The following is a 26,070-nucleotide window of genomic DNA, read 5'->3' on the forward strand; positions in this document are numbered from 1 at the left end:
CTGTGAATTTGATAACAAGTGTAATAATTCAAAATGTGTTCATTTATTACACTGGAAACAAAGTTCACTGAATTTTTGACATTTTCCTATTACAGAATCTGCAAGATGAAGCAGTAGTGCAGTTAGCAGAAAACTGTCCCAAACTGCACTATGTGTGTTTGTCAGGATGTTCTCATTTAACAGATGCATCTCTTGTTGTCTTGGCAACACAGTGCCCTCAACTCAGTACACTTGAAGTATCCAGCTGTTCACAGTTCACTGATGCTGGATTTCAAGCCTTGGCAAGGGTAAGTTACAGCTTGGTAAAGCTTATTTTTAATTTTGGAAAAAAGAAATAAAAACAATAATGAAATGCAGAGAAGAGAGACAGGGTTTCAGGAAAAAAAAAAAAAACAGTGAGTGAGTGATGTTAAATTTTGTAGTGAGTAATCCACAGAACAAAAACTCAACTAGATAAGAAAAACAGTCACTATTCTGAGAGAGATTTTGTGACATTATAGGAACATATATTGTGATGAAACACTCACATATTCAGAAAAATGATCTTATGAGAGCATAAAAAAGGTAAATATACTCCTTTTTAAAAGACTCCGACTGAAAAGTGTGGTACCAGCTGCCCCGTTCTACCTTCCTCAGTATTTTTAAAAATTTCCCAAAAATTTTGGCTTGTGTACATAATGTACATATTCAGTCTTTTTTAATATGCAACTCACCTAACTATAACTTGATCACACCCACTACTCCATCTCTGTAAGTCACTCATACCCCTCTACTCCCATTTTCCCATTCCCACTCATTCAGCCCAACTCATAGTCATTATCTCTTTATGTGTCTCTAACTGTCCCTGTCCCCTGTCTCACAGCCACAGTTTCTTCATTCTATCCTACTATTACTGTCTGCTCTCACTTTAACTGTCTCCCGCTTGCTCTGTCCTCTTGCTACTCTCACATTCAGTCCTCCCCACTCTCTCTCTCTCTCTCTCTCTCTCTCTCTCTCTCTCTCTCTCTCTCTCTTTTTTCCTTGTTGTCATTGTCATAGCCTCTGTCTCTCATTATCACTGGCTCTCTCCCACTTCCACTTCCTCCTTCTCTTTATCCATATTCCACTGGTACTGTATCCTCTCTTCCTAGCACTGTTCTCTCACTGCCAACTATGTTCCACTGCCACTGTGCCCCTCTTTTTCTCTCACACTTCCATCGTCTCTTTTGCACTTCCTATACAACAACCACTGTCTGCTATCTTCCAATATTTATTAATTTTCTGTCTATTTCCCACTGCCATTGTCTCCTCCTCTCTTAGCATAGAAAAGAGCAAATATGTTCCCAAGCCAAAATTTTTATAGGTGGTGGGGAAGGTAGAATGGGGCAGCTGGTGTGCTACTTTCCAGTCAGAGTCTTTTAAACAGGAGCATATTCACCTTTTTTGTGTACTGATAAGAGCGTGTTTCTTCTTGTTCCCATCTTTTCTCTGCTACAACAGGACATGTCATTCATATGAAAAGAACTTCATGGGGCAGTAAAATTTTATGTGAAATTGAAATAATGTAAAACTAATTTTATACCTCAGACCAGATTTTAGGTGCACAAACATTGTGCATGTGCTTCAGTACCACAATGTGGGGTCACCAGAACCCTTCTGAAAATAATGGAGACACTGTACAGCATATATCTCCAGGCTGTGTCAGTTACTTACTTTTCTGCTCACACAAGATTTTAGATACCTATTTTATATCTGCAAGTACGGTATTTTTGAGTTAGTTACACTGATTGGGGGGGGGGGGGGGAGGAGAGAGAGAGAGAGAGAGAGAGAGAGAGAGAGAGAGAGAGAAAGAGAGAGAGAGAGAGAGAGAGAGAGAGAGAGATATCACAACATCGAGAAGGAGTTGTGCAACAAACAAAAGTTGGTAGACATGTTCCTACATTTGAAAGATGATGTATATTCAGATTTTGTGGCAGTCGTACAAGAGTGGTGCTAAAAAGGGCTACTGTGAGGATGCAAATCAGGTTGGCTTTAAGTACACACTGTAATGATAATGAGTTTTAGTTGCCTTTTAGATTGGATATGGAGAACTGATGCCAGTCAAGAATACCTTTAAGGTGACAAAGATGCTCACTGAGTTTGATCGAGATTGTGTAACAGGGCTGCAAGAAGCTGGATGTTCTTTCTGTAATACTGCAGAAAGGCTTGGCAGGAATGTAACCACGTACAAGATTGCTGACAGCGACGGTCATAAGAATGTGCGGTCACTAGAAGACAGGGCAATGGATGGCCACATGGTACTACCAAGATGGAATACCATCATGTTTGGCAATATGGATCTGGTGCATCATACTGGATCTGCAACAGCTGTCTGAGCAGTAGTTGGTAGCACAGTGACACAACAAATTGTTTACAAATCAGTTAGTTCAAGGAGAGCTTTGAGTCAGATGCCATGTAGTGTACATTCCACTGACCCCAAACCAATGCCATTTGCGATTTCAGTGGTGTCAAGTGACGGCTCACTGGAGGGTAGGCTGGAGCTCTGTTGTGTTATCTGATGAAAACTGGTTCTGGCTCCATTAGGGCTGTGTGTTGGTTTGCTGGAGGCCAGTTGAGGGTCTGTAACCAACCTGTCTGTGTGCTAGACACACTGGACCTACATTTGGAGCTATGGACTGTGTTGCAATTTCATATGACAACAGGAGCACTCTTGTTTATCCCACACACCCAGACTGTAAATTTGTACATTGATCTGGTGATTGGACCTGTTGAGCTGCCATTCATGAACAGCATTCCAGGGAGTGTTTTCCAACAGGATAACTCTCACCCACATGTAATTCAACATGCTCCACAAAGTGTTGAAATGTTTTGCCTTGGCCTACTCAATCACCAGATCTGTCTCCAATGGAGCACATATGGGACATCATCGGAAAAAAAACTTTGGCATCATCCACAAACAGCATTAACTGTCCCTGTATTGACTGACCAAGTGCAACAGGCATGGAACTCCATCCCACAAACTGACATCTGGCTCCTGTACAACCCAGTACATGCAAGTTTGCATGCTAGCATTCAACATTAAAGTTACCAATTTCTTGTAACTAGCAAGATTTCAAACAAAACTAAATTTGCCACTAGTATCAGCATACTGGAAACTATACCATGAATAATAAGTTTTTGTAAAATACTATATAAATGGAAATTTGGCTGTTTTGGGTATATGGAACATTTAAGAGAAGTAGACAAATAGTATGTGCAACTTCACTTTGCAATGTTACAGTTTCTGTTAACCATCTAAATCATTTCTTTTATCTCAGCATATATTCTTTCAATCTCTTCATCCTTGTCAGACCTAGTAGGTTTGTGAACTTGTACTACTGTGCTGGGTGTTGGCTTTGTCTCTGTCATTGCTGTGATATTGCCTTCAGTATGCTGTTCATAGCATCTTATCTGCATTCCTGTTCATCCTTCCGCCACACTTAATTCTCATTAAATCTCACATTAACCTATCAGTTTTCTTATGGGATTTAACATGCTCCGACCCACAGAATGACAGATCTATTTTTATTCTGAGCTGTCCTTGCACAGATACCCGAATAGGGGACTATTTTACCTTTGGAATGTTTTTACTAGAGAGAATTTTAAGACGAATTTAACAAACAGCAGCTTCAACATAGATTTTTTTAAATGTCAGATAGTGACTACCCCAGTCATTATTGGCACAATAGTTAAAGAATTAGTGCAAAATTATAAAATTTGCAATGATGGAATGGGCTAGATCTCATTAATTCTTTAAATGTATTTTTCTTATCAAAAGTTGACAGTGAATATGATACAGTATATTTTATGATAATTATATTTTATTTTCATACAATATTTCAGTATGTTTTAATACTCCTCCATACAGAATATAAAAATACAATGAAGTAAAAAATTACCAATAAGAGAAATGTTAAAGTAGTGAAGAGACAGATGGGTTGAGCAGTACCTACTTTCAGGAGATGCAGCTCTTAGCACAGCGAATAGAAACAAACATGAGAAAATATTTAAAACAGCTGTACTTCCTAATTGTGGAACTACAAAACCTCTGTCATTTTTAAAGGTATGGGCACTGTAATAATTTATGATTACTTAGAGGAAACTGAAAGATCTCAAATGTAAGAGTAAATTAATTTAACATATATTAATGTTCATAGTTGGACATTTTCCAAAAATAACCATTAATCAAAGGAAATGTGAGAGTGAAAGCTGCTTGCAATTCATCCTGTATATCTATGTAAAGACTGTGTAATGGGTCTGTGAGTAAAGCAGAAAACAATGAAAATAAATTAGTTGTGCATTGATAATTTCCTAAAGATCAGATTTATCACAGATGTCATCCTTGTTGATCAAAAGGTTAATTACAAACATTAGTGTTATATGATTGTGGTAATATTTTCTATAGCCTTAGACATCTATTAAAATTAGGTCAACACTCCTTTCAAATGATTCTGGTACCTATAGCATCTCTTCACCCAGGAACTGTGATTAATATGCACACAAGAAATCACTGACCACTTTTGAGGCTGGCATTAATTGAAAAACCTTATTTCAATGTCCAGAAGAATCAATCAAGTATTTGAGATGTCCACATTAGGTACAGCACTGTACAATTGTTTTCATAACACCTCAGCAATAGGTCATTAATAATTATCTTTTTTTTTTTTTTCCGTCTAGAGCTGCCGTATGTTGGAGAAGATGGATTTAGAAGAATGTGTTCTTATTACTGATGCTACGCTTATACATCTAGCGATGGGCTGTCCCCGTTTGGAGAAACTTGTAAGGAAGATCTACACATTCAAATATATTATGCAAACATCCACTAGCAATTTTCAGAACAATTGAAATGATTTACAAAAAGATGCCTGCACTCTACACAAGATTGTGTGTTGTTTTGAAACTTCCTGGCATGTTAAAGCTGTGTGCCAGACAATTATTCAACCCTGAAATCATGCCTTTCACAGGCAGTGCCGATACCCACTGAGCCAGTCAGTTGTCTCACAACCTGCCTTCACAGCTTAACTTCCACCCGTATCTCTCTCTTCTCCTGCTTACATTGTGGGATCAGCACTCCTGGAAGAAATGATACTGTGGAGAAATGGCTTAGTCACAGCCTAGGAGATTGTTTCCAGAAAGGATCTTTCACTCTGAACAAAGCATGCGTTCCACTTCAGAGTGAAAGATTTATTCTGAAAACAACTCCCTTGGCTGCGGTTAAGCCATTGCTCTGCAGTATCATTTCTTCCAGGAGTGTTAGTCCTGAATTGTACAAAGGAGAACTTCCGTGAAGCTTAGAAAGTAAGAGAGAGATACTGCCAGAAGTAAAGCTGCAAAGACAGATTGTGTGTCACACATGAATGTCTCTGCTGGCAAGAGCATTGCTCATGAAAGGCTTGATGCTGGATTTGTGTCTTTGTCCAGGAAATAGCTTTAAAGCTGCTAGTAAAATTATTTGTTACAAACTATTCATATGGAATTTAGTGATGTTTAATAGCTTTTTTTACTTAGATGCTTTTTAATATACAATAGTTTATTTTAGCTGAATTAATTGATGTATACAGTTTGTACTCTTGTACTTCTTGATGTGTAGTTAACAACTAAAATGTGTAGAGGTTTTACTAATTGTAACTAAACCAAACTGCTTAAAGGGAGGGTGGTAGTGTATGTGGAATCCCATTTTATACTTTTGTTCCTATGTATATGACTGTCTACATCTACATTCATACTCTGCAAACCACTGTGATATGGATGTCAGATGGTACATCCCACTTTACTGTGCCTCACTGTTCTTCATGTTCCATTCACTTATGTAGTGCATGAAGAATGAGTGCTTAAATTCCCTGTGTACAGTGTCAGCAGTGAAATCTCATTTTAGAGGTCTCTTCAAGAGGGATATGCAGGGAGCTGTAACATATACCTATAAGGGGCAGTCAAATGAAAATGAGACAGGTGAGAAAAAAGTAAGTAAACTGTTTATTATTTCAAAAGTAATCACAGCTGTTAATACATGTATCCCACTGTGGGAAAGATGGGCAGTGCCTTCCTGGAGAAATGTTTGTGGTTCCCGATAGAACAATGATTGTACCCAGTCACGCACCTCTTTGTCAAAAGCAAATCAGTGACCACAAATGTTTTTCTTCAGGGCTCCAAAAATATCAAAATCACATAGGGATGTTGTGTGGGAGAATAATTGTGTGGAGAATGTATAAGGGCTTCCCAGCAAAACTTTTGCAGCGTAGTCGAAACAGCTTTGGTTTGTTGCTCATTCGTTGCCACTGTGATCATTTGCAAATGTACACATAGTGCCGGACAGTTTGTGTTGCTGACTGCAAATTCTACTATGAGGCAGATCTTCAATGTCTTGTGTCTTACAAAACTAGTTGATGGTTTGAATGATGTTGCTGAGGTATATGTCAAATAGGTGTGCAACTCCCTCTGCTGACAGCCCTTCTTGCCATGAACTGATGATACACAAATGGTGTAAGTTTGAAGTGATCCTTCAAGGCCTGTTGACACACTGGACAGTATATACAAGCAGCATTGTCTTGTTCATGATTTGAGACATAGTGCACTAAGATTGTTTACTTTTAGCTCCATTACATAGCTGGCTGTTTGTAGCAATTTCATGAGGACAAATTTTGAAAAAGCAGGTCCTCATTTAAAAGTGGGAAAAAACTTTTATCAATTATGCACATTGTGAGGATGGTGCAAAACATTTTTGTGCAGTTTATAAGCTGAGGATGCACCTGGCAGTGGATGTCATGTGAACTTGACAATCAAACTTACCAAAAGTTGATGGAATTTAAAGTCTACCTTCTGGCTGGAAACCCAAGAGCTTTTTATCAGTAGCATAGCATGGTGAATCTACTTTCATACTAATTGCTTTTGCTGTGTTCTACAACTTCAGATCCATGGGAAAATACTTCATTTTTTGAACTCATTCATGACTTGAGCTTAGATGGAATTAGTTTTTTAAAAAAAAGCATTTATGTATTTTGTGAGCAAGCATTATCTTGTGAAACTTATCTACATATACACGACTATCAAACTTCTGTGACATGTGCTTGAATGTTCCTTCAGCAGTGAGTTTTGTAGTCCTCTTGATTAAAATACACCATACACTAAAATAACATTCCAGCAAATTTAGCTTACAATTAAATGATCGCGTTGTGGGTTAGATGAGTTTAACTGTAAGGCTGTTCATTACCAGACTTTATGGCAGATCCCATTTTTGTGGACTGAGAAGTTGTGACAGAGATATCGTACATTCTCATATTCATTATATGTATCAAAGGGTATCTCCAGTACCACTATAACTTCTCCCCTTTCCTGTTCCATTCCCTAATGGTGTGTGGGAGGAATGATCATCTTTAAGTCTCTGTGTGAGAAGTAATTTGATTTTCCCATCATGGTCTGCTCTTGGAATGTTAACGTCTCTGTGTTGCACATTGCTTGTCTAAGCTTTGGGATCTGTAGTTTGGCGAGCACTTCCATAATGCTTTCATGCTTATTAAACTGAGTCCATGATTATGAGCATGAAGAATGTCATTCTTCTTTTTTATTTTCTCTGTTATTTTCATGAATACTTCATGGTAATGATCCCAAAATGATGATGGGTGCTCGAGAATGGGTCACATGGTTGTTTTGTAAAACTTTTTTTTTGTGGATGAATTAAATTACCTTTGCATTCTCAAATGAATCTGTCTGAAATCTAGTTTTCTTAAAATTATTTCTCTGTGGTTGTTCCACTTTTGGTGACTCTATATGGAGTACTACTAGATACTTCATGGTTGTGATTTACCACCAACAGTTCAATCAAATAGCAAGTGTTTCTGCTATTTCATATGAAGTACATTACATTACTTTGTGTATAATCACAGCAGTGTTACTGAGTTTAGATGAAATTGGCAGACATATTGTACTTACAAATTTCCTGTTATAGAAACAATGAATTGCCTTCATTGGATAGTGTAGCAATAATGAAATGATGTCAGTGAGCAGGTCTTCACTCTAGAGATCACTCGTTTATAACTGATAAGAACAGAACCTATACCCTTCAGGGTATGGTTATATTATTTACTGTAATTTCTTGTATGCAATAGTTACATCACAGCTACAATTCTTTGTAGGTAGGTTTTTATATCAAAACAGTGTGATTACCAAACAGTGGATGGGGTATCACAGTACTCAAGGATTGCAAATGGCAGTTCTTACAATAATTGCTCCATGGAAGATAAAAAGTTCAATGCATGCAAGCAGTGTTAAAAAAAATGCAAGTGATTTTGATTAAGGTGTCTTTAAAGAACATTTAGCCAACCCTCAGTCATGTGTAGTTCAGAGAGCTGCTATGAAAGCAAAGAGTGTGTCATCATTGATTTAATTGATGTCAAAGCCTTGTTGATCAACAAAATCTGAAAAGCACGAAAATGAGTGTAAGGAAAGGAATGCAAGAAGTGTTCCATGAATTCATAAGAGAAATTTTGCAAACCACTAAGATGAAAAATTCCAAGAAGCTTTAATTTTATGTGAAGTCAGTAAATAGGTCAAAATCACCTATTCAGTCACTAAGTGATGATACTAACATCAAAACAGAAGGTAACAAACAGGATGCCAACATACTGATTTTGGTCTTCTGAAACTGTTTCAGTGCAGAAGATAATAATAGTATTTCTCCTTTAAATACCACAGAAATGCTGACAAAGGTATAGATCATTACTGTTCTCGGGATGGATTGCCAGACAGGTGCATATAATTGTAGGTCTACATTGCTGAAATTTATGGAAGTGAAATTTGGACAATAAACAGTACAGACAGGAGGAGAATAGAAACTTTTGAAGTGCAGTTTTGCAGGAGAATGCTGATAATGAGTTGGATGTATTGAATAGCTAATGAAGGGATGCCTTGATATGACACATCCTGGGGCATCAAGGAGTAGATAATTTGCAGTGAGTGAAAGAGAGAGAGAGAGAGAGAGAGAGAGAGAGAGAGAGAGAGAGAGAGAGATTTTGCAACGAGGAAGGGGGGAGGGGGGGGATTGTAGAGGGACAGTAAGATTTAATTGCACTAAGAAGGTTCCAATGGATGTAGGTTGCAATGGATGCAGAGGTGAAGGGGTTAATGCAGGACTGACCAGTGGGGAACTGCATCAAACAAGTCTTTAGACTGAAGACCACAATAGCAGCATTGCTGATATCAATATGTTGTTGAATTATTGAACATATTTTATGCTTGAGTGTCATGTCCATTTTCAAGACTGAAACTTTCCTATATAGTAATTTGTGAAACTCTTGTGTGTTCTGTTCATCCATGACAGTGTTGGCTGTAGATAACAACATTACCCAGGTGAATCTCATGTTTCTTGACTTACTTAAGACATTCAATATAGCTGTACACTGTCAGTTAGTGAACAGAATATCAGCTTTGTGACTGGATTCAGAACTTTCTAGCAGATATATTTCAACATGTTGGTTTTAGAGGGCCAAAATTCTCATGTGCAGTGATAACTTTCAAAGTACCTCAGGCTAGTTTTATTTTAGGGCCATTATTGTTCACTGTGGAAACACCTGAGAAATGAATGCAGATGCTAGCAGAGCCTGCAGGTTGTGCTGTTGTATTTGATCATGAACAGCATCTGTGAAATGTCATCAATACTTGCAAGTGTCAGCCATTGTCAGAACAGTATTCTGTGTAGTTGTGAGTAAATTATTTTGGAGCTAAGTGAATTCAAACATAGGCACATTATTGGTGTTTGTGAGGTGGGTGCTTCTGTAAACGAGGGAGTTGAAATGTTTCATGTTTATGTTGGTGCCAGCTTTAAGACTTATACTGCATACAGAAAAGCATCATTCACCGAGTCACAACATGGAGGAGAGAGTATGTTGAGTGATGGTGATGAATGACCATTGAAGATTAATAAGGGAATAACAGCTGCAAAAGTCACTGCAGAACGTAATTTCGCACTGAAAAAAGCTCCATAAGCACGGAATTGCAGGCTGAGCTGGCATTCCAAAACCTCTCATCAGTGATGTAAATGCCCATAACAGGAAAACTGGTGCCAGAGGCATAAAACCTGGACAGTAGAGCTATGGAGCTCAGATGAGACTTATGTAATGCTTTTACCAACTTCTGGCTGAGTTTATGTCCCAAGAGATGGTGGGCATTCAGTGTTGATTTGGGCAGCACTATCTTGATATTCCATGGGCCCTGAGGTTACTTAGGAAGTTTGCATTACTGCTGAGGACTGTGTGACCATTTAGCTGATTAGGTCCACCCCATGGTACAATATTTGTTCCCCAATGGTGGTTCTGTGTTCCAAGATGACAGGGTCCCTGTTCACGCAGCTTGCATTGCCCAGGACTGTTTTTTTTTTTTTTTTTTTTTTTTTTTTTTTTTTTTTTTTGAGCACAAGGATGAATTTTCACATCTCCCCTGGCCACCACAACCATCAGATCTCAATATTATTGAGCCTTTGTGGTCTACTTTGGAGTGAAGGATGCATGATTACTGTCCACCTTCATCATAATTACCTGAACTTGCCACTATTTTGCAGGAAGAATGGTATAAGATTCTCTTGAAAATTATATGGGACATGTATTTATTCATTCTGAGATGAGATGCCTGGAAGCTGGTATGTTGAGTTTCATAGGAAAAATCGTAAGGAAATGTAATTTATCAGTGAAAGAAATGGCTTACAAATTCTGATTTGGTTAATTCTAGAGTAGTGCTTATTGGCATAGGAGTCATACCAGGCAGGGTTAATAGAAGAAATAGAGAAGATGCAGTTAAAAGTGGTGTATTTCATTACGGGGTCAGTCATTAAGCGCAAGAGTGTTGCCGAGATGTTCATTATACTTCACTAACAAATGTTGCAAGGGAGTACCATATTACACACATCATAATATGACTTGCAGAGTGTGGATGTAGCTGCTCATGATTAATGAGTAATGGGTGTAAACTGTATACTGTTACTCAAGCTATAACTTCATATGGGTGAATCATTCACAATTGGACAATAATGATAGGATATGGAATATTGACTGGAGAGGCCATCATGACCATTATGTTGTTATATGTGATTCTGAAGAACTTAACCAGTTCGAATTCTGTAGTAGGTTAGAGGGTATTTTAGTGTGTCTCTTTTAAGGTAACATAATACATACTTGTGAATGCCACCATAATCCGAATATTGTGTTAGAGAACTCTTCTTTGGAACATAAATCTGTCTTCTCTTCTGCTTTCAGAGTTTGTCTCATTGTGAACTGATAACAGATGAAGGTATTCGTCACTTGGGGACATCTCCATGTGCAGCAGAAAACCTCACAGTGCTGGAGCTGGACAATTGCCCTCTAATTACCGATGCATCACTGGAGCACCTAATTTCTTGTCATAATCTTCAGCGAATTGAACTTTATGATTGCCAATTAATAACACGTGCTGGTATCCGCAGGCTTCGGGTTTGTACAACATTTTTAATTTGAATATTGTGTTTCATAGTATTGGAAGAAAAGGTTCTTAATACTGTCAAAGGTGACAATATAATATCATTTTTTGAGATCAATATGACTCCATCCCCAGTTAAATAGGAAGCAGGACATTGCAACATTCACTTCCCTTAGCATCTAAAGTCACATTAAATTTTTCTTACTACATGTGTGCAAAGTCATGTCACTTGCAGTAAAAATTAGTCATAAAACAGGGTGGCGCAGGGAAACGGGGAAATTTCGAAATAACGTCATTTCCATGAATAAATTCATAAAACTAGTAATTTATTAACGAAAGTGAATGTATTCAGTATGCCATTATTCAGTATGTCTTTACAATCAAAATGTCCAAAAGTGTCTCTTTACTTTTTAAAGATGACATCGGAAAGATGTGCTCCCATTCGGCGTTCACACTCTAACAGCCTGTTATGAAAACTCTAGAATGTGCGGTGTAGCAAATCTTGGGGAATGGCAGTGATTTTGTTTTCAATGTTCTTCTTCAGTTTATGGATTGTTACAGGACGTGTACAGTACACCTTGCCTTTAAGGTATCCCCACAGGAAGAAGTCGCACACACTAAGATCAGGGGATCTCGCAAGCCATGTCACTGTTACGTGAAATAATGCGTCTTCCAAACAATTGACGAACTGGTGCCATCGATTGTCGAGCAGTGTGTGACGTGGCTCCGTCCTGCTGAAACAATATGTTTTCGACGTTAAGATTAAGCTCGTACAGAGTCGGTGTAAAGAATGTTTGAACCATTTCAACATATTGAGCAGATGTTACTGTCACTGCACTACCATCCTCACGTTCAAAAAAATAAGGGCCGATAACGCCATGACATGATACAGCACACCATATTGTGACCTTGGCGCTATGTAGTGGTCGCTGGTGAAACTCACAAGGATTGTCCTGTGCCCAATAACGAAAATTCTGTTTGTTCACAAATCTGTTCAGGTGAAAATGGGCTTCATCTGATATCCATAGGTTACCAAGGAAATTCGCATCATCGTTGATTTTAGCCAATATCTGGCTACTAAACTCCATATGTGACGCTGGGTCTCGTTCATGTAAGTGTTGCACAATCTGCAACTTATAGGGATGGAAGTCTAATTCGTGCAGTATTCTTTGTAAGCTTCGTCGCTTAATCCCTAGCGAAGATGCATGCTGTCGAACGGAGCAGCGAGGACTTCTCTCGATTGCAGCTCTAACAGCTCCAATGTTCTCTGGGGTACGTACCGTTGGAATGCCACCTGGAGGTTTCTTTTTCAAGGCAGATCCTGTTTCTTCAAAATTATGCACCCACATTGTAATCGCATGCGCAGATGGGACACGTCCATGACTTCCAAGCTGGTAATGCTGTCGAAATGTTCTCTGTGCGGTAGTCGCACTATCAGCATTTTTGTAAAACGCTCTCACAGCTACTGCACGTTCCACACCAGTCCAATTCTCCATGATTACTAAATGACAATGCCTTCACATCAATTGTGCAAAGTTTCGAACATCTGCTGGCACTACAGTGCTGCCAACTGTAACGTTCAAAATTTCCCCTTCCCCTGTGCCACCCTGTATAAGAATAAGACAAAATTACATTTGGATGGGTGTAGTGAGTGCACTCAGAGGGTTTTTAGGGCTACACAAGTTCATAGGCTTGATCATTATACATTCAACACAATAATCTGAATGGTGGAAGAAAAGTAGAAATACAAGAAGTCATTGATTGCTGCTTTTGTATTTTAACTAGTGTGGAAGGTAAGAAGCACTCATGACATAACAAATGCCTTCCCAGAACATAGCATTTGTGGTATGTGTTCAGACTTTAATTAATGCCAGACACTGATGTGACTGTTACCTGTTCCATGATAAAGATGAGTTTAGGGAACTTAACATTACTGACTTTAGGAAAAAAGTGCCACCATTCCTGAGATCTCAAGTGATATTGTGGTATCTCTGAGCATATCTTTCTTAGAATGCTACGGGGTGTTCAAAAAGTCTCTCTGCAGTGCCGTATGATTGTTAGGCGCGCATGCCGTATGATTGAATTGTTTGCCTGCCTGGGTTACTTCCCTTCAAGTGGACTCTCCCAACATTCCACTGTTTCATTTATCTCAGCCAGCGTTGGTAGTATCGTTGGTGTGTGTCGTTACGTGTTGATGTGAACATTTAAGTTTAGTTCCTTTATTCGTTTGTTTCATTTTTGTCACTTGTAAAATGCTAACCATTGAAGAACATGTGTTTTTAGTTGAATAAGTGTTCAAAGCTGGTGGTAAATACACAGTTTCAGTTCAGCAAACATTTAATTCAGTTTTCCTGAAGACAACACTCCCACTTCGCAATACTGTGCAAGATTTGACTAACAAATTTTGAAGTATGGGTTTAGTGACAGATGCACTGAGAAGTGGTCGTCCTAGCATTTTGTCTGAGGATAAACTACTCGATATTTCTGATAAAATGTCCATGAATCCGAACAAGTCGGTAAGAAAACTCACCCAGGAAATCGATGTTAGTATTGGAACAGCCCACACAGCTGTAAGGAAAAAATTAGAACTTTTCCCATACAAAGTGACAGTCGTGCAAGAAGTGAAATACTGATCATGGCAAGATTATTGTCGATGGTTCAAAAATTTTGTTCAACAAAATGGAAGGGATAAAATGGTTCAGATGGCTCTGAGCACTATGGGACTTTACATCTGAGGTCATCAGTCCCCTAGAACTTAGAACTACTTAAACCTAACTAAGCTAAGGACATCACACACATCCATGCCAGTGGCAGGATTCGAACCTGCGACCGTAGCTGTTGCGTGGTTCCAGACTGTAGTGTCTAGAACCACTCGGCCACCAATGGAAGGGATATTCTTAATGAAACATTTTTCACTGATGAGGCATGGTTTCATTTATCCGGGTACATGAACTCGCAAAATTATTGTATGTGGAGTACCACAAATCCGTTGTGTATTCATGAGGAACCATTTCATTCTGTGAAAATAGGAGTTTGGATTGCAATTTCTAGATGTCAGATTGTGGCTCCCATATTTTTCAGTGAAGCAATAAACGCACAACGATACCGCAGTGATATACCGTACCCATTCATAGGAGAACTTGTGTTAAGTGAAATACTGAATGGTTATTTTCAACAAGATGGTGCATCCACGCATTCAGCTCGCATTTCGGTGTCACTACTTGCTGATGATTTTGGTGATTGCATAATTTCACTGGGACTTTGGCCTCCACGATCGCCTGACCTAACACCACCTGACTTTTTCTTCTGGGCTGCAGTGAAAGCAACTGTCTATAGAAACTGTCCAAAATCCATTGATGAATTGAAAACTGCAATATCCACTTTCACTGCTTCTGTTACAGAAGAAATGTTACAGCTTGTGTTTGGAAGCATGATTAGATAAATTGAATTGTGTATTCAACAACAGTGGGGACACTTTCAACATTAAATGTGAAAATTTGTAAGTAAAAATGAATATTCAAGAAATTAATAACTTGTATTTCACTGAGTTTCATTTTGGTATATTCACTACGGCATACGGCACATGCGGCTAACAATCGTATGATACTGCGGAGAGACTTTTTGAACACCCTGTATATATGGACTGTCAGTTTGTGCGAACACTGACAAACAACTATTTTGGAGGCCAGCAATCCTGAGAAACTTTGGAACTCTGTAGAGGTAAGTACCATACAAGGCTCTGTGAAGAATATGGTGTGATGCAAAGTGCTATACATGTTGTGTGTTGTACATAGGCCACATTTGAATTGTATAAAGTATTTTTTATTGGATGGTTTGACATGGAGTTCTGTATTCTGGAAAAAAATATAATTCATCTGTCCTAGTAAAAACTTTGCGAAGCTCGGGTTAATTATATAGCCATGAAAAGACTTCATTTAACAGAGGTTTTAAAACAATTTTTTTACCTAAATAAAAGTCTGACTCATTCATATATAGCATCCAGGAGAGCATTTGTTCAAACTCAAACTAGCCCTTGAGATTTACATTTTCTCTCATTTCTGTTGCCATGTGTTGTCACACATTTAGAAGAAATGAATTCAACATCTCAGGTATAACAACTCATTTCAGACAGAGTAACGTGATGAGCACTGTCTTAAAATTTGAGTTTTCTGATTGAGATTTTGAGAGTCCAAGAGAGAACTCACCGAAGGCTTTTGTTTCAGTATTGTAAGTAATACAGTATGGTTTACAGTTATTACAAAACTCTGGGAGAAGATGAAGTTCAGTTAAATGTCTAAGGAAATATGACGTAACTCTTGATGACACACATTATTGGAATTTTTTGTTTTCATGGTATAGTAATAATAACTGTGTTTGTTTACTTGTTATTGTGGTTACTACAAATTAAATGTACTATAAGACAGACAACCTGTTTTGGTTTTTATTTCCATTATTTTCCTTTTGAATGCTTCTATTTATCATAGTTTTTGCCTCCTATTTGTACCTTAATAACGTTTTTATAAGGTTTGTAATTGGTGTACTGGGTTACAGAACCACCTTCCAAACATCAAGGTTCATGCGTACTTTGCACCTGTGACACCTCCACCATCAGCAGGTGGTTCTAGACAACGTTACTGTCGCTGTTGTGCCATCCTGTGAGGTTTTCTTGTCGCCATGCCTCACACTGCCTCGCCTTATCTCATCTCGCATCACTGAACTTGCTGGCTCCACATGTCCTTGCATCTGTGTCTGCCGCTTGCACGGGGAACAGACTCCTCTGGCATATGTGCAGTTAGAATGATTTGAAGGACTGTAAGCCACTTGGATCAGATAGAGGGATGAGAATGATTTTGTACAGTAGCACAAGGTTACACATTGTCTCAAGAAGTATGTGTTATAAGCAGATGACATTATTAAATATTTTTACACTGTAACCTGTAATGTTCCCAAAATTGTTGTGTATGTTGTTTTAAGTTGATAAATCTAAAGACTGATTAATGACATTGAATTAGTAGAACTGTTTTACAGGACTTATCTGACACATGAAAAATGTTTATGATATTTCTGTGTTCTGTCAGCCATTGCTATCAGGTAGCTGCTATTATTTTCTATGTGTAAAATACACATCTGCAAAGTTTTCTTAGGGGTGTCAGGAATATACCAGATAAAAGGGAACAAGCAGAATTTATGAGCAGCATTAAAAATAAAACTTTAACTATAAGATTGGGAGCTCAGTCACTGGTTAGCAGAAAGGTCAAGTTTTTGTAACAAAGTATTCAAGATAGTGATGGACTGTAGTTATGATGTACACCCGCTTTTTAGGAAATCCTTTGACAGTGTGTTTTTTGAATAGAAGTTTTGGTTACGTTTTGAGAGATTAATGAGGCTTTTATGTGAAATTTTTTAATGAAGAATGTAATAGCAGTTGTGTAGCCATAACACCTAGTATGTCTGCAGTCATAATGGCAAGCAAATTAACGCTGAAAAATTACTGGGCATGGAGAACGAAGGTGATAATTTTAACTGATATTTTTATTACTACACTTCAGTCACATTGTAAACCACACATAGTATTCAACTGTGCATAATTTTAATACATTTAAATTTAAAATTCTGCATATGTAATTTAGTGTGGCAGTGTATTGCTAATAACATTGCGTAGCTGTTTTTGTGATCAAATTTGTATAGAGATTTTACTGTAGCCAATAGGGACATAATTCAATTTCAACTATAAGAACAGCAACTATATGAAATTACTATAATGTTAATTCGATTACGTGTACTTTAGCAAGAATATCTGAAATTACACACTGTTTGGGAGAATAATTTGTAGTGTGAGGTATGTTTGGAACTCTGATTTAGGGGTATTTATACCTGTAGCACTACTAAATGTAGCTTTAAAATCAAAGGAAATTCAGATGTTCCATAATTCATATGTCAAAAAGAGCAACTACCAATATGGGAACAGATATAATTTCAGAATACAATGTTTAATCTGTTTTCTGCACTTAAATATGTCTTTCATTTTGTTTTAGTAAGATGGGTATGTCACTGTGTTCAGATATGTACTGTTTCATTACAGAGGAGAAATAAAGGAATCAAACACAACGAGAAAAATAGTGAGAATATGGAAACTAATATTTTACATGCTATATATAATTGTAATGCGTCTTTCAAAAGAATGACATTGAACTGTAAAGTTGTTAATAAGTAGACATTCTGCACTCTGTAATTTGATATATTGCATTTGGCATGTAGGGTTAACAATATATATATTTTTAGCAAATTGTAAAAGTCCTTGTATTTTCAGCTTAATTGTATCTTTAAAGTATTCAGAACCACCTACCTCCTATAGCATAAAATAAATTTTGAGGTATTTGTACCAAGTTCTGTAGCTGATGTAATTGATAATAAGCAGGAACTGACTGATCATTATGGTGTATAAATAATAATTTCTGTGATAGACTTGTACTTAGACAACAGTTTATTTCAGAGTTGTAGATGCTGGCATCATCTCTTTCCTGCTAGGTGGGCAACAACAGTTTTATTCATGTGAATGTTGTATTTCTGTGTGCTTGGAACATGTTACATACAGTAATGTTAACACAAAATTGCTGTTGACTAGTGAAAGCTATATACTCACTTAAACTTTAAAATTGCTATATACTACTTTGTTACCAATGTCACTGGTTTTATTTTGTGTTATTTGTTGTAGTAAAAGGAGGGTTGGTAATATATCAGAGTATTAGCTTCATTTTTTTCCTCTTTATTATAATCTACATGGAGTGATATAACATTACCACAGTGCCACTGAATAATAACGTGTGTTGGCATTCATGTTGTAGACCTTTGCTAATTGCAACCCCACCAAACAGATTTGAATTTATTTGCTGGTAAATGTATTGTGTATGTATAACCAAAAATAATACTGACAGCCAGATATGCACAGGGAAAGGTATGTTGTGTATTCTCTTATTTTAATCATTTGAAGAATGGAATAAAGTGAAACTTCAGTGGTAGTCTAAGATAATGATAATGTACTAAAAATTTGGTGAAGTATGTTGCTGTGCATTGAAGTGGGAACTATGCATTGTAGTTAAATGGATGTCATATCTGTGTGACAAAACAATGTTCTACTAGTTTTCCATTTTAACATTTACAATTAATAAGAGGTCAGCATGATAGAATAAAGGTTTATTTTGATGGCCATTTTTAATTTTGATATAGTATACACATTCAGCAATACTCATTCCAGACAGACACATGTAAACGGGTAAGGAAACTGTGTTGAGGGCAGTCTTTTGGAAAGTGCAACATGAGTTGTCATATATTGTTGTTGTGGTATTGTGAATGTAAAAAGAAAAAGAAATGGATAATGGTTGTTTAATCCTCAAACTCAAAACTGTGAAATCAATCCATAAGATTCAATGTTGTTGTAGCATGAAAATTTATTGAATCATATACATAATAAACATTTTTTGCACTAAATTGTTTTGTTCTTAATACTTGTACAAATACATATTCATTACTTGGGGAACAGAGTAGATGAGGTGGTCTAAATGTTAAAACAGACTCCTGAAGAGGATGAAGAGAGCTTAAATCATCATTTGTCTATTTTGATGACACTTGTTAGACTTCACAATATGGCTATATTGCATAATGCTGGCACTAGAAATATGCCTCGGGTTTCCTGATTTAAGCCCATGTATGATGACATTTCTGTTGATTGGAAATCTCCTCATTAGGAATCAATACAGATATACATGTGGTGTCAGTTCTTTCGGAAATGTCCAAAAGAACAGACACCACGCATATATAATTAAAGAGAAGACAGCCAATGATCTTTCAGTGCAGATGCACATCAAGCTTGAAATCTTACAGGAACCAGCGAAATGCCACAAATAGTGATGGTAATGGGCAAGGGGCGCTACATTAGTAGTGTGTGGGTAAGTTGAGAATTTGGGTATGACAGGAGGTGTGCTTGGGTAGTCAGTGCAGTCAAGATGACCAATGTATCTGGATGGCTTAGTGGTCAAAGCATCTGCCTAGTAAGCAGAAAACCTGGGTTCGAATCCTGCTACAACACAAATTTTCAACTTTCCCCAGTGACTTAAATTGATGCCCACTTGCAACCATTGCCTGTAATTCCTTTGTGTCTTAATCAATATGAATTCCGTGAACAATGATGGTGTAGAACCCAGTCGGCTCTGTTCATTCACAAGACCCAGAAGGCGGTAGGTTCTGGTGCTTGGGTTGATACTGTGTGGCTTGGTGACTCAGGGTTCCTGAGCTGGGGACTGGTAAACAGAATCACCTTAAATTGTGGGCGTCCTTCAGCAACCACTGTATGGCATGGCAGTGGAACATGGGTGCCACAGGGAACAGGGCTCGACTACCTGGATTGTGAGAATGCTAAAAGTCTATAAAAAGACCCTAAATGTTGAGGTGTGCTGTGCACCAATAAGATGTGTGGCTGTTGATATGGAACAGTCATTAGCTGGCAACCTCTAGGAAAACTGCAACAACTAAGTTCTACAAAGATTACCTAGGCACGTGTGGCTCTGTCTGGATCCTGCCAGTGGAATGGATGGGCTGCTGATGGGTATCAACACTCACCCTAACAAGGGGGCTCACGTAGCCAATCCTCCTGATGCAGTGGTTATTCGAAGATCTTCAGTTTACTGTAACAGAACGTATGCTGCTGGGCAGAATGTGCTTTTGATTGTTAAAAGGAAAGAGGAAAGCTTTGAGAGGGTTTCTGTTTTCTGTATTCCAAAAGGTTTAGGGCACATTGCTGGCAGTTCAAAATCAGTCAAGTGATTGTGGGAGGGAACACCGTTGGTAGAAATGCCTAGTTGCCAACAAGTGATGAACCCCCAGAAGCTGAATTGCATTGGGGAATATACCATTGAAACAAAGCTCCACCACACCTTGAACTACAACAACCTAGAGATTTTGCCGATATACAAAATATCGTGAAAAAGATGGATGGGGATCTGGTAAAATCAAAATTCAACTCCTTTATCTTTACCTCCAATAGCATGAAAATCCCAGAGCATATCAAAGCAGGATCCCCATGTCCCCAACCCAAGCACTGTTTTAAATGCCCACAAAGGTGTCATTTGTTCATCTCCTCCAATGTGTGTAAATTGCTTTGAGGATGAGCCTGTCTGGAGTAGATGGCAGCATCTACCTTGAAGAAAGGAAGATACAGAAGATAAAAACAATAAAATGTATCGTGTGTGGTGAGGCCAAGAAGATCTACTAGGCGATCCAGCCTCCTACATTCATTACATCTTTTGCTTCAGCTCTAAAGAAACCTATTCTGATAGCCAATGCCTCTACACAAACGGACGTTGGAGTGTCGGCACTACTACCTGTGTTTGTCAGTCCACTTGTAAACTGCAGTTTCTTCAGAGCCCATAGTCACCTCCCCGTGCCCACCCCGAGAGAACTTAAGGTAAAGACACAGTTGCCAACACTGTGGAGCTCCTGTCATCTCCAAAGGCAGAATCTGGTAAAAAATCTGACACTAGCTATATCAATGCTGTGGTAGCTCCTGCAAAGCCTTCCCAGGCCAAAAAAGTAAATGAGAAGCTTCCAACACAGGCAGAAATGGGCAGTAAACTGTCAGGACATGTTGATGCCATTTGACCTGACTGTTCTACTACTTCTGTTGTGGAGCCAACGGAATGTGAAGTGTGCCTGGGGAACCTTCTTGCACCAAGACTGAACATCCACCGATTGCAGGTTTCCACGCTGGTGGAGAGACAGGATGTATTTCAACTTCAAAATAAATGTCTTCCATGCTACAGTGGAACATGAATGGGTTCAGGACTTGTGTGGAGAAACCGAAACTCCTAGCACAGGCATACCTCCTGTACTTGTGTTTCCAAGAAACATATTTTATAGCCAATGATGCCCCTGTACTACAGGGCTATACCTTCCATTGCAAGGATGAACTGACTGGGGAAAGAGCCAAGGGAAAGGTTGCAATGTTTGTCAATAATGCACACTGCCCCTCCACTCTTTCCTTGGTTACTGATCTACAAGCAGTAGCTGTTGAAGTTCATGTAGGTCACGTCATCACTATCTCCTCACTGTATTTACCTCCCCAGGATGTGACAGATTTTGAGGCTCTCTCAGACCTTATACAACAACTTCCTCACCCATTTCACGTAATTCCCAGTCCCGCGTCAACAGGTAGGGTTCATATGTACCCCCTGGTACAGGCCAAGCCCAGGGAGGGGTGTTTCCCTGAGCTGCTACCTTCCCAAATTGCGAATTGGTCCATCTGTCATGCGTTCAGGAGATTTGGCCTGAGGTGTGAACTATCACCCCGAGGCGGGTACACCTCCCTCTGAGGGGGCCCTCAGTTGGAAGGAGTGCACCATCAGAGATGCTGGCAGTCATGGGGAATCTTCTCGCAATGAGCCAATCATCATCTTCACAGTCAGTGTCTACTAAACATGAATTGAAGGAAGCTCATGATTCAAAGACCCTCCCACCTGCAGCATGGTTCCTCATAGTTTCATTTTACTGAAGATGGTCAGTCCTTTGCTACAGTAAATCGGTTTCTTATTCAGAAAGGTGTTGATGCAGTTGCTGGCCCTGTGAAATCCTGCTCTCATTTACGCAATGGCACTTTGCTTTTGGAGGCTGCTTCTGTTTCTCAAGCACAGAAAATGCTAGCAGCTTTGCTCCTTCATGGCTATCCTGTTCGTGTTGAGGCCCAGAAAATGCTGAATTTTTTGCATAGTGTTATTTACGTTAGGCTGCTTGATGGTCTGACTGAGACAGAAATCCAAATATACCTCTCTGATCAGGGTGTCACTGGAGTGCATCAGGTGATGAAAAAGGTACATGCATCCTTAGTGCCCACATGCACTCTTTTTCTCACTTTCAATAAAGTGGTGCTTCCATCAAAGATCAAAGCGGGCTAGGAAGTTATCACAGTCCGACCATACATTCCAAACCCAATTCACTGCTAACAGTGTCATCATTATAATGACACTTGAATCTCCTGTCAACACCAGGCCAAATGTGTAACCAGTGGTAGGGATGCTCGTGAAGGTGATTGTCCTCCTCCTCCTCCTCCTCCTCCTCCTCCTCCTCCTCCTCCTCCTCCCCCCCCCCTCCCACTGCATCAACTGCAATGGCGGCCATGCAGCCTCCTCCCGAGATTGTCCCATGTATCTTGATGAGCAGGCCATTCAGGAGATCTGAGTAAAGGGAAAAGGGCCTTACCCAGTCGCTCACAAGTTGTTGGCTATTTGGAAAGCCTGTAATCTTCCATTCGGCACTTACAGTATTGCTCTTGCCACACCTTGCTCCATGAAGGACATGGCCACACAGACACATGACCTCAAATTCAGCACCATGGCTGTAAAATCACCTAGTGTCATGGTAGCATCCCCATCTCCTCCTCCAGCTGTGCAACAAGCCACCAAACTTTTGCCTCACGGGGCGAAGTCACCTGCTACACAACCAGCAGGCCAGAAAGTACAGAAGGAATACTCCCACGAAGACTTCTTACGTCCCTCCAGTGAACAAACATCTGAGTCTTCATTGCCAACCAGAAAGTCTCGAAGAAATCAAAGAAAGGTAAACGGTCTTCTCCTTCGCTAACTTGGAGATCCTCTTTGACTGTGTTCCTATGTGATACCCTCATCCGGCCAACCTCTTTGTCACCAGTGCACACTGTCAACCGTTCATCTGCCATGGACTCCACAGACCAACAGAGGGAGAATGCCAATATCTCTGTAGATCTTATCGAGCAGTATCCTCCAGCGTCTGCACCCTGTAGCAGTGAGTCTTTGATGGCTGGCACTCAGCAGCTGCCAAGGTAACACCCCTTCATTTTTTCCCTCCTCCCCTTTCCTCATCACGACTCTCCTCCAATGGAATGTTCATGGTGTTAGGTCCAACAAGGAGGATTATGGCTGCTCTTGTTCTCTGCCTCTAGGAGACAAAATTGTGTCCTCATGACCACTTTGAGCTCGTGGGACCATTTCCCATGTGCTAGCCATTTGCTAACTCCTACCCCACCTACATGCACACACAAACAGCAGCTTTCTAAGGCCGACTGGAGGCTGTACCCTTCCCTGGTGACCTTCAACAAACAACATTTCCCCCAGTTTTGATGAACAGGTAGAATATCTTACAAACAATATCCTTACCACCATAACATCCCATTCCTCACACTTCCTCTTTACTGCACCATATCCTGGTCCCTTGGCGAACTGAAGCATGCCACAACACAATTCAGACTTGGAGATGTGCTCTCCGCATTTTTAACCATCATCCTATGATGGCAAACTGAGTTCGTTATAAGCAGTTGCATGCACAGTGTTATCACATTGTTCGGGATAGCAAAAAAGCTAGCTGGATTTTATTTACTAGTTCTTTTAACAGTTCCACTTCCTCTCCCACTGTGTAGGCCAACCTCAGAAGGCTCTCTGGGACCAAGGTCCATCCCCCAATTTCTGGCCTGACAGCTGACCTTAGTACATGTCATAGTGGACACTATTGCTATCTCCAACACTTTGGGATGCTATTTTACAGAGATTTCCGGCTCCAGCCACTATCGCTCTGCCTAGCTCCATCGGAAATGAGTGGAGGAGGCTCGGGTGATAACCTTCTCTTCTCATAATCGTGAGTGCTACAATTCTGCATTTACTATGAGATAGGTAGGTCATGCTCTCACCTCATCCCATTCCTCTGCCACTGGGCTGGACTATATGTGTATCCAGATGTTCCAGAACCTTTCTCTTGTGGGCAAGCACTTTCTCCTTCATATTTACAGTCGCATCTGGGCAGAGGGCACATTTCGCAGATGCTTGTGTGAAGCCATTGTCATACCCGCATCTAAGCCCGGTAAGAACAAACATCTTACTTCTAGTTATCACCCCATTTCTCCCACCATTTGTGTTTGCAAGGTGATGGAACATATGATTCATGCCAAACTGGTATGGTGTCACAAGTCTCACAATTTACTAACTACTGCACAGTGTGGATTTTGAGTGTGTCATTCTGCATTTGACCATCTCATCATGTGTCAACCCATGTCATGAATGGTTTTCTGTGGAAATACCAGATTGTAGCCGTGTTTTTTAATTTCGAGAAAGCCTGTGACACCTGCTGGAGGACTGGTATCCTCCATACACTCTACACGTGGAGCTTCCATGGCCATGGCCACATGCTCCGTGAGGCTATTTGCAGATGACACGGTTGTCTACAAGAAAGTAGCAACATCAGAAGACTCGTACGTACTCCAGGAAGACCTGCAGAGGATTAATGAATGGTGCGACAGCTGGCAGCTTTCCCTAAACGTAGATAAATGTAATATAATGCGCATACATAGGGGCAGAAATCCATTCCAGTACGATTATGCCATAGGTGGTAAATCATTGGAAGCGGTAACGACCGTAAAATACTTAGGAGTTACTATCCGGAGCGATCTGAAGTGGAATGATCACATAAAACAAATAGTGGGAAAAGCAGGCGCCAGGTTGAGATTCATAGGAAGAATTCTAAGAAAATGTGACTCATCGACGAAAGAAGTAGCTTACAAAACGCTTGTTCGTCCGATTCTTGAGTATTGCTCATCAGTATGGGACCCTTACCAGGTTGGATTAATAGAAGAGATAGACATGATCCAGCGAAAAGCAGCGCGATTCGTCATAGGGACATTTAGTCAGCGCGAGAGCGTTACGGAGATGCTGAACAAGCTCCAGTGGCGGACACTTCAAGAAAGGCGTTACGCAATATGGAGAGGTTTATTATCGAAATTACGAGAGAGCACATTCCGGGAAGAGATGGGCAACATATTACTACCGCCCACATATATCTCGCGTAATGATCACAACGAAAAGATCCGAGAAATTAGAGCAAATACGGAGACTTACAAGCAGTCGTTCTTCCCACGCACAATTCGTGAATGGAACAGGGAAGGGGGGATCAGATAGTGGTACAATAAGTACCCTCTGCCACACACCGTAAGGTGGCTCACGGAGTATAGATGTAGATGTAGATGTAGATGCCCTGTTTCCTTCAGGAACTTTCAAAAGATCAAGTTTTCAAGGTATACCTTGCCCGCTAGTCCTTCCATTATCTCCATGTTGCTGTCTTTCAGCAGGTGGTGTCACATTGGCATCACCACTGGTCCTCCCTTCATGAGAACAAGCTCTGGGGGGTTAAACCTTTCCCAGTGGCATGAAAAACCTCCCATTGGCTCTGTCACTGCGAGGAGATCATTTTGCGTATTGGGCACCATCTTAAATGTGATTTGAGACTTTCTCGGCGTATTCCATTCGTGAAATCTTCTCGGGTGATCAGCCGAGTAAAGGCGTCGTCTTCTCGCAACGTTTCGAAGGGTTTCGTACCCATCATCTTCAAGCGAAGTGTCGAGATGCTGTGTTGCGCGGTCCTATAAAGGCTCCTGGACCAGTGACTGATTCCGGGTGCCGACCAATCAGGTACCTGCGGAATCGGCCGCCACGCCAAAGGTGGAGGGTTCGCGGCGCGGACCGGGCGTCGAGTCCCTGCCGGTTCCTAATACGTCTGTGGCCGCTACCGTCTTCGTGCCGGAGCGTTCTCTTCTAATTTTAGTTA

At 39.9% G+C, this 26,070-nt stretch overlaps 1 protein-coding gene across 10 annotated transcripts in view; it reads left to right on the plus strand.

Annotated features, from left to right (window-relative positions):
• LOC126248683 (F-box/LRR-repeat protein 2) overlaps positions 1-18,945 on the plus strand; it is a 295,973-nt gene extending 277,028 nt beyond the window's left edge. For all 10 annotated transcript variants that reach the window (XM_049949951.1, XM_049949950.1, XM_049949954.1 and 7 more), the window contains 4 exons: positions 96-287; positions 4,696-4,797; positions 11,259-11,471; positions 16,009-18,945. In XM_049949951.1, the coding sequence (XP_049805908.1) occupies positions 96-287; positions 4,696-4,797; positions 11,259-11,471; positions 16,009-16,116 (615 nt within the window). In that variant the 3' untranslated portion in view covers positions 16,117-18,945. The remainder of the gene's footprint in view (positions 1-95; positions 288-4,695; positions 4,798-11,258; positions 11,472-16,008) is intronic.
• The last annotated feature ends 7,125 nt before the right edge of the window (positions 18,946-26,070 follow it).

The sequence above is a fragment of the Schistocerca nitens genome, chromosome 3, assembly GCF_023898315.1.
Source record: "Schistocerca nitens isolate TAMUIC-IGC-003100 chromosome 3, iqSchNite1.1, whole genome shotgun sequence".
Classification (NCBI taxonomy): domain Eukaryota; kingdom Metazoa; phylum Arthropoda; class Insecta; order Orthoptera; family Acrididae; genus Schistocerca; species Schistocerca nitens.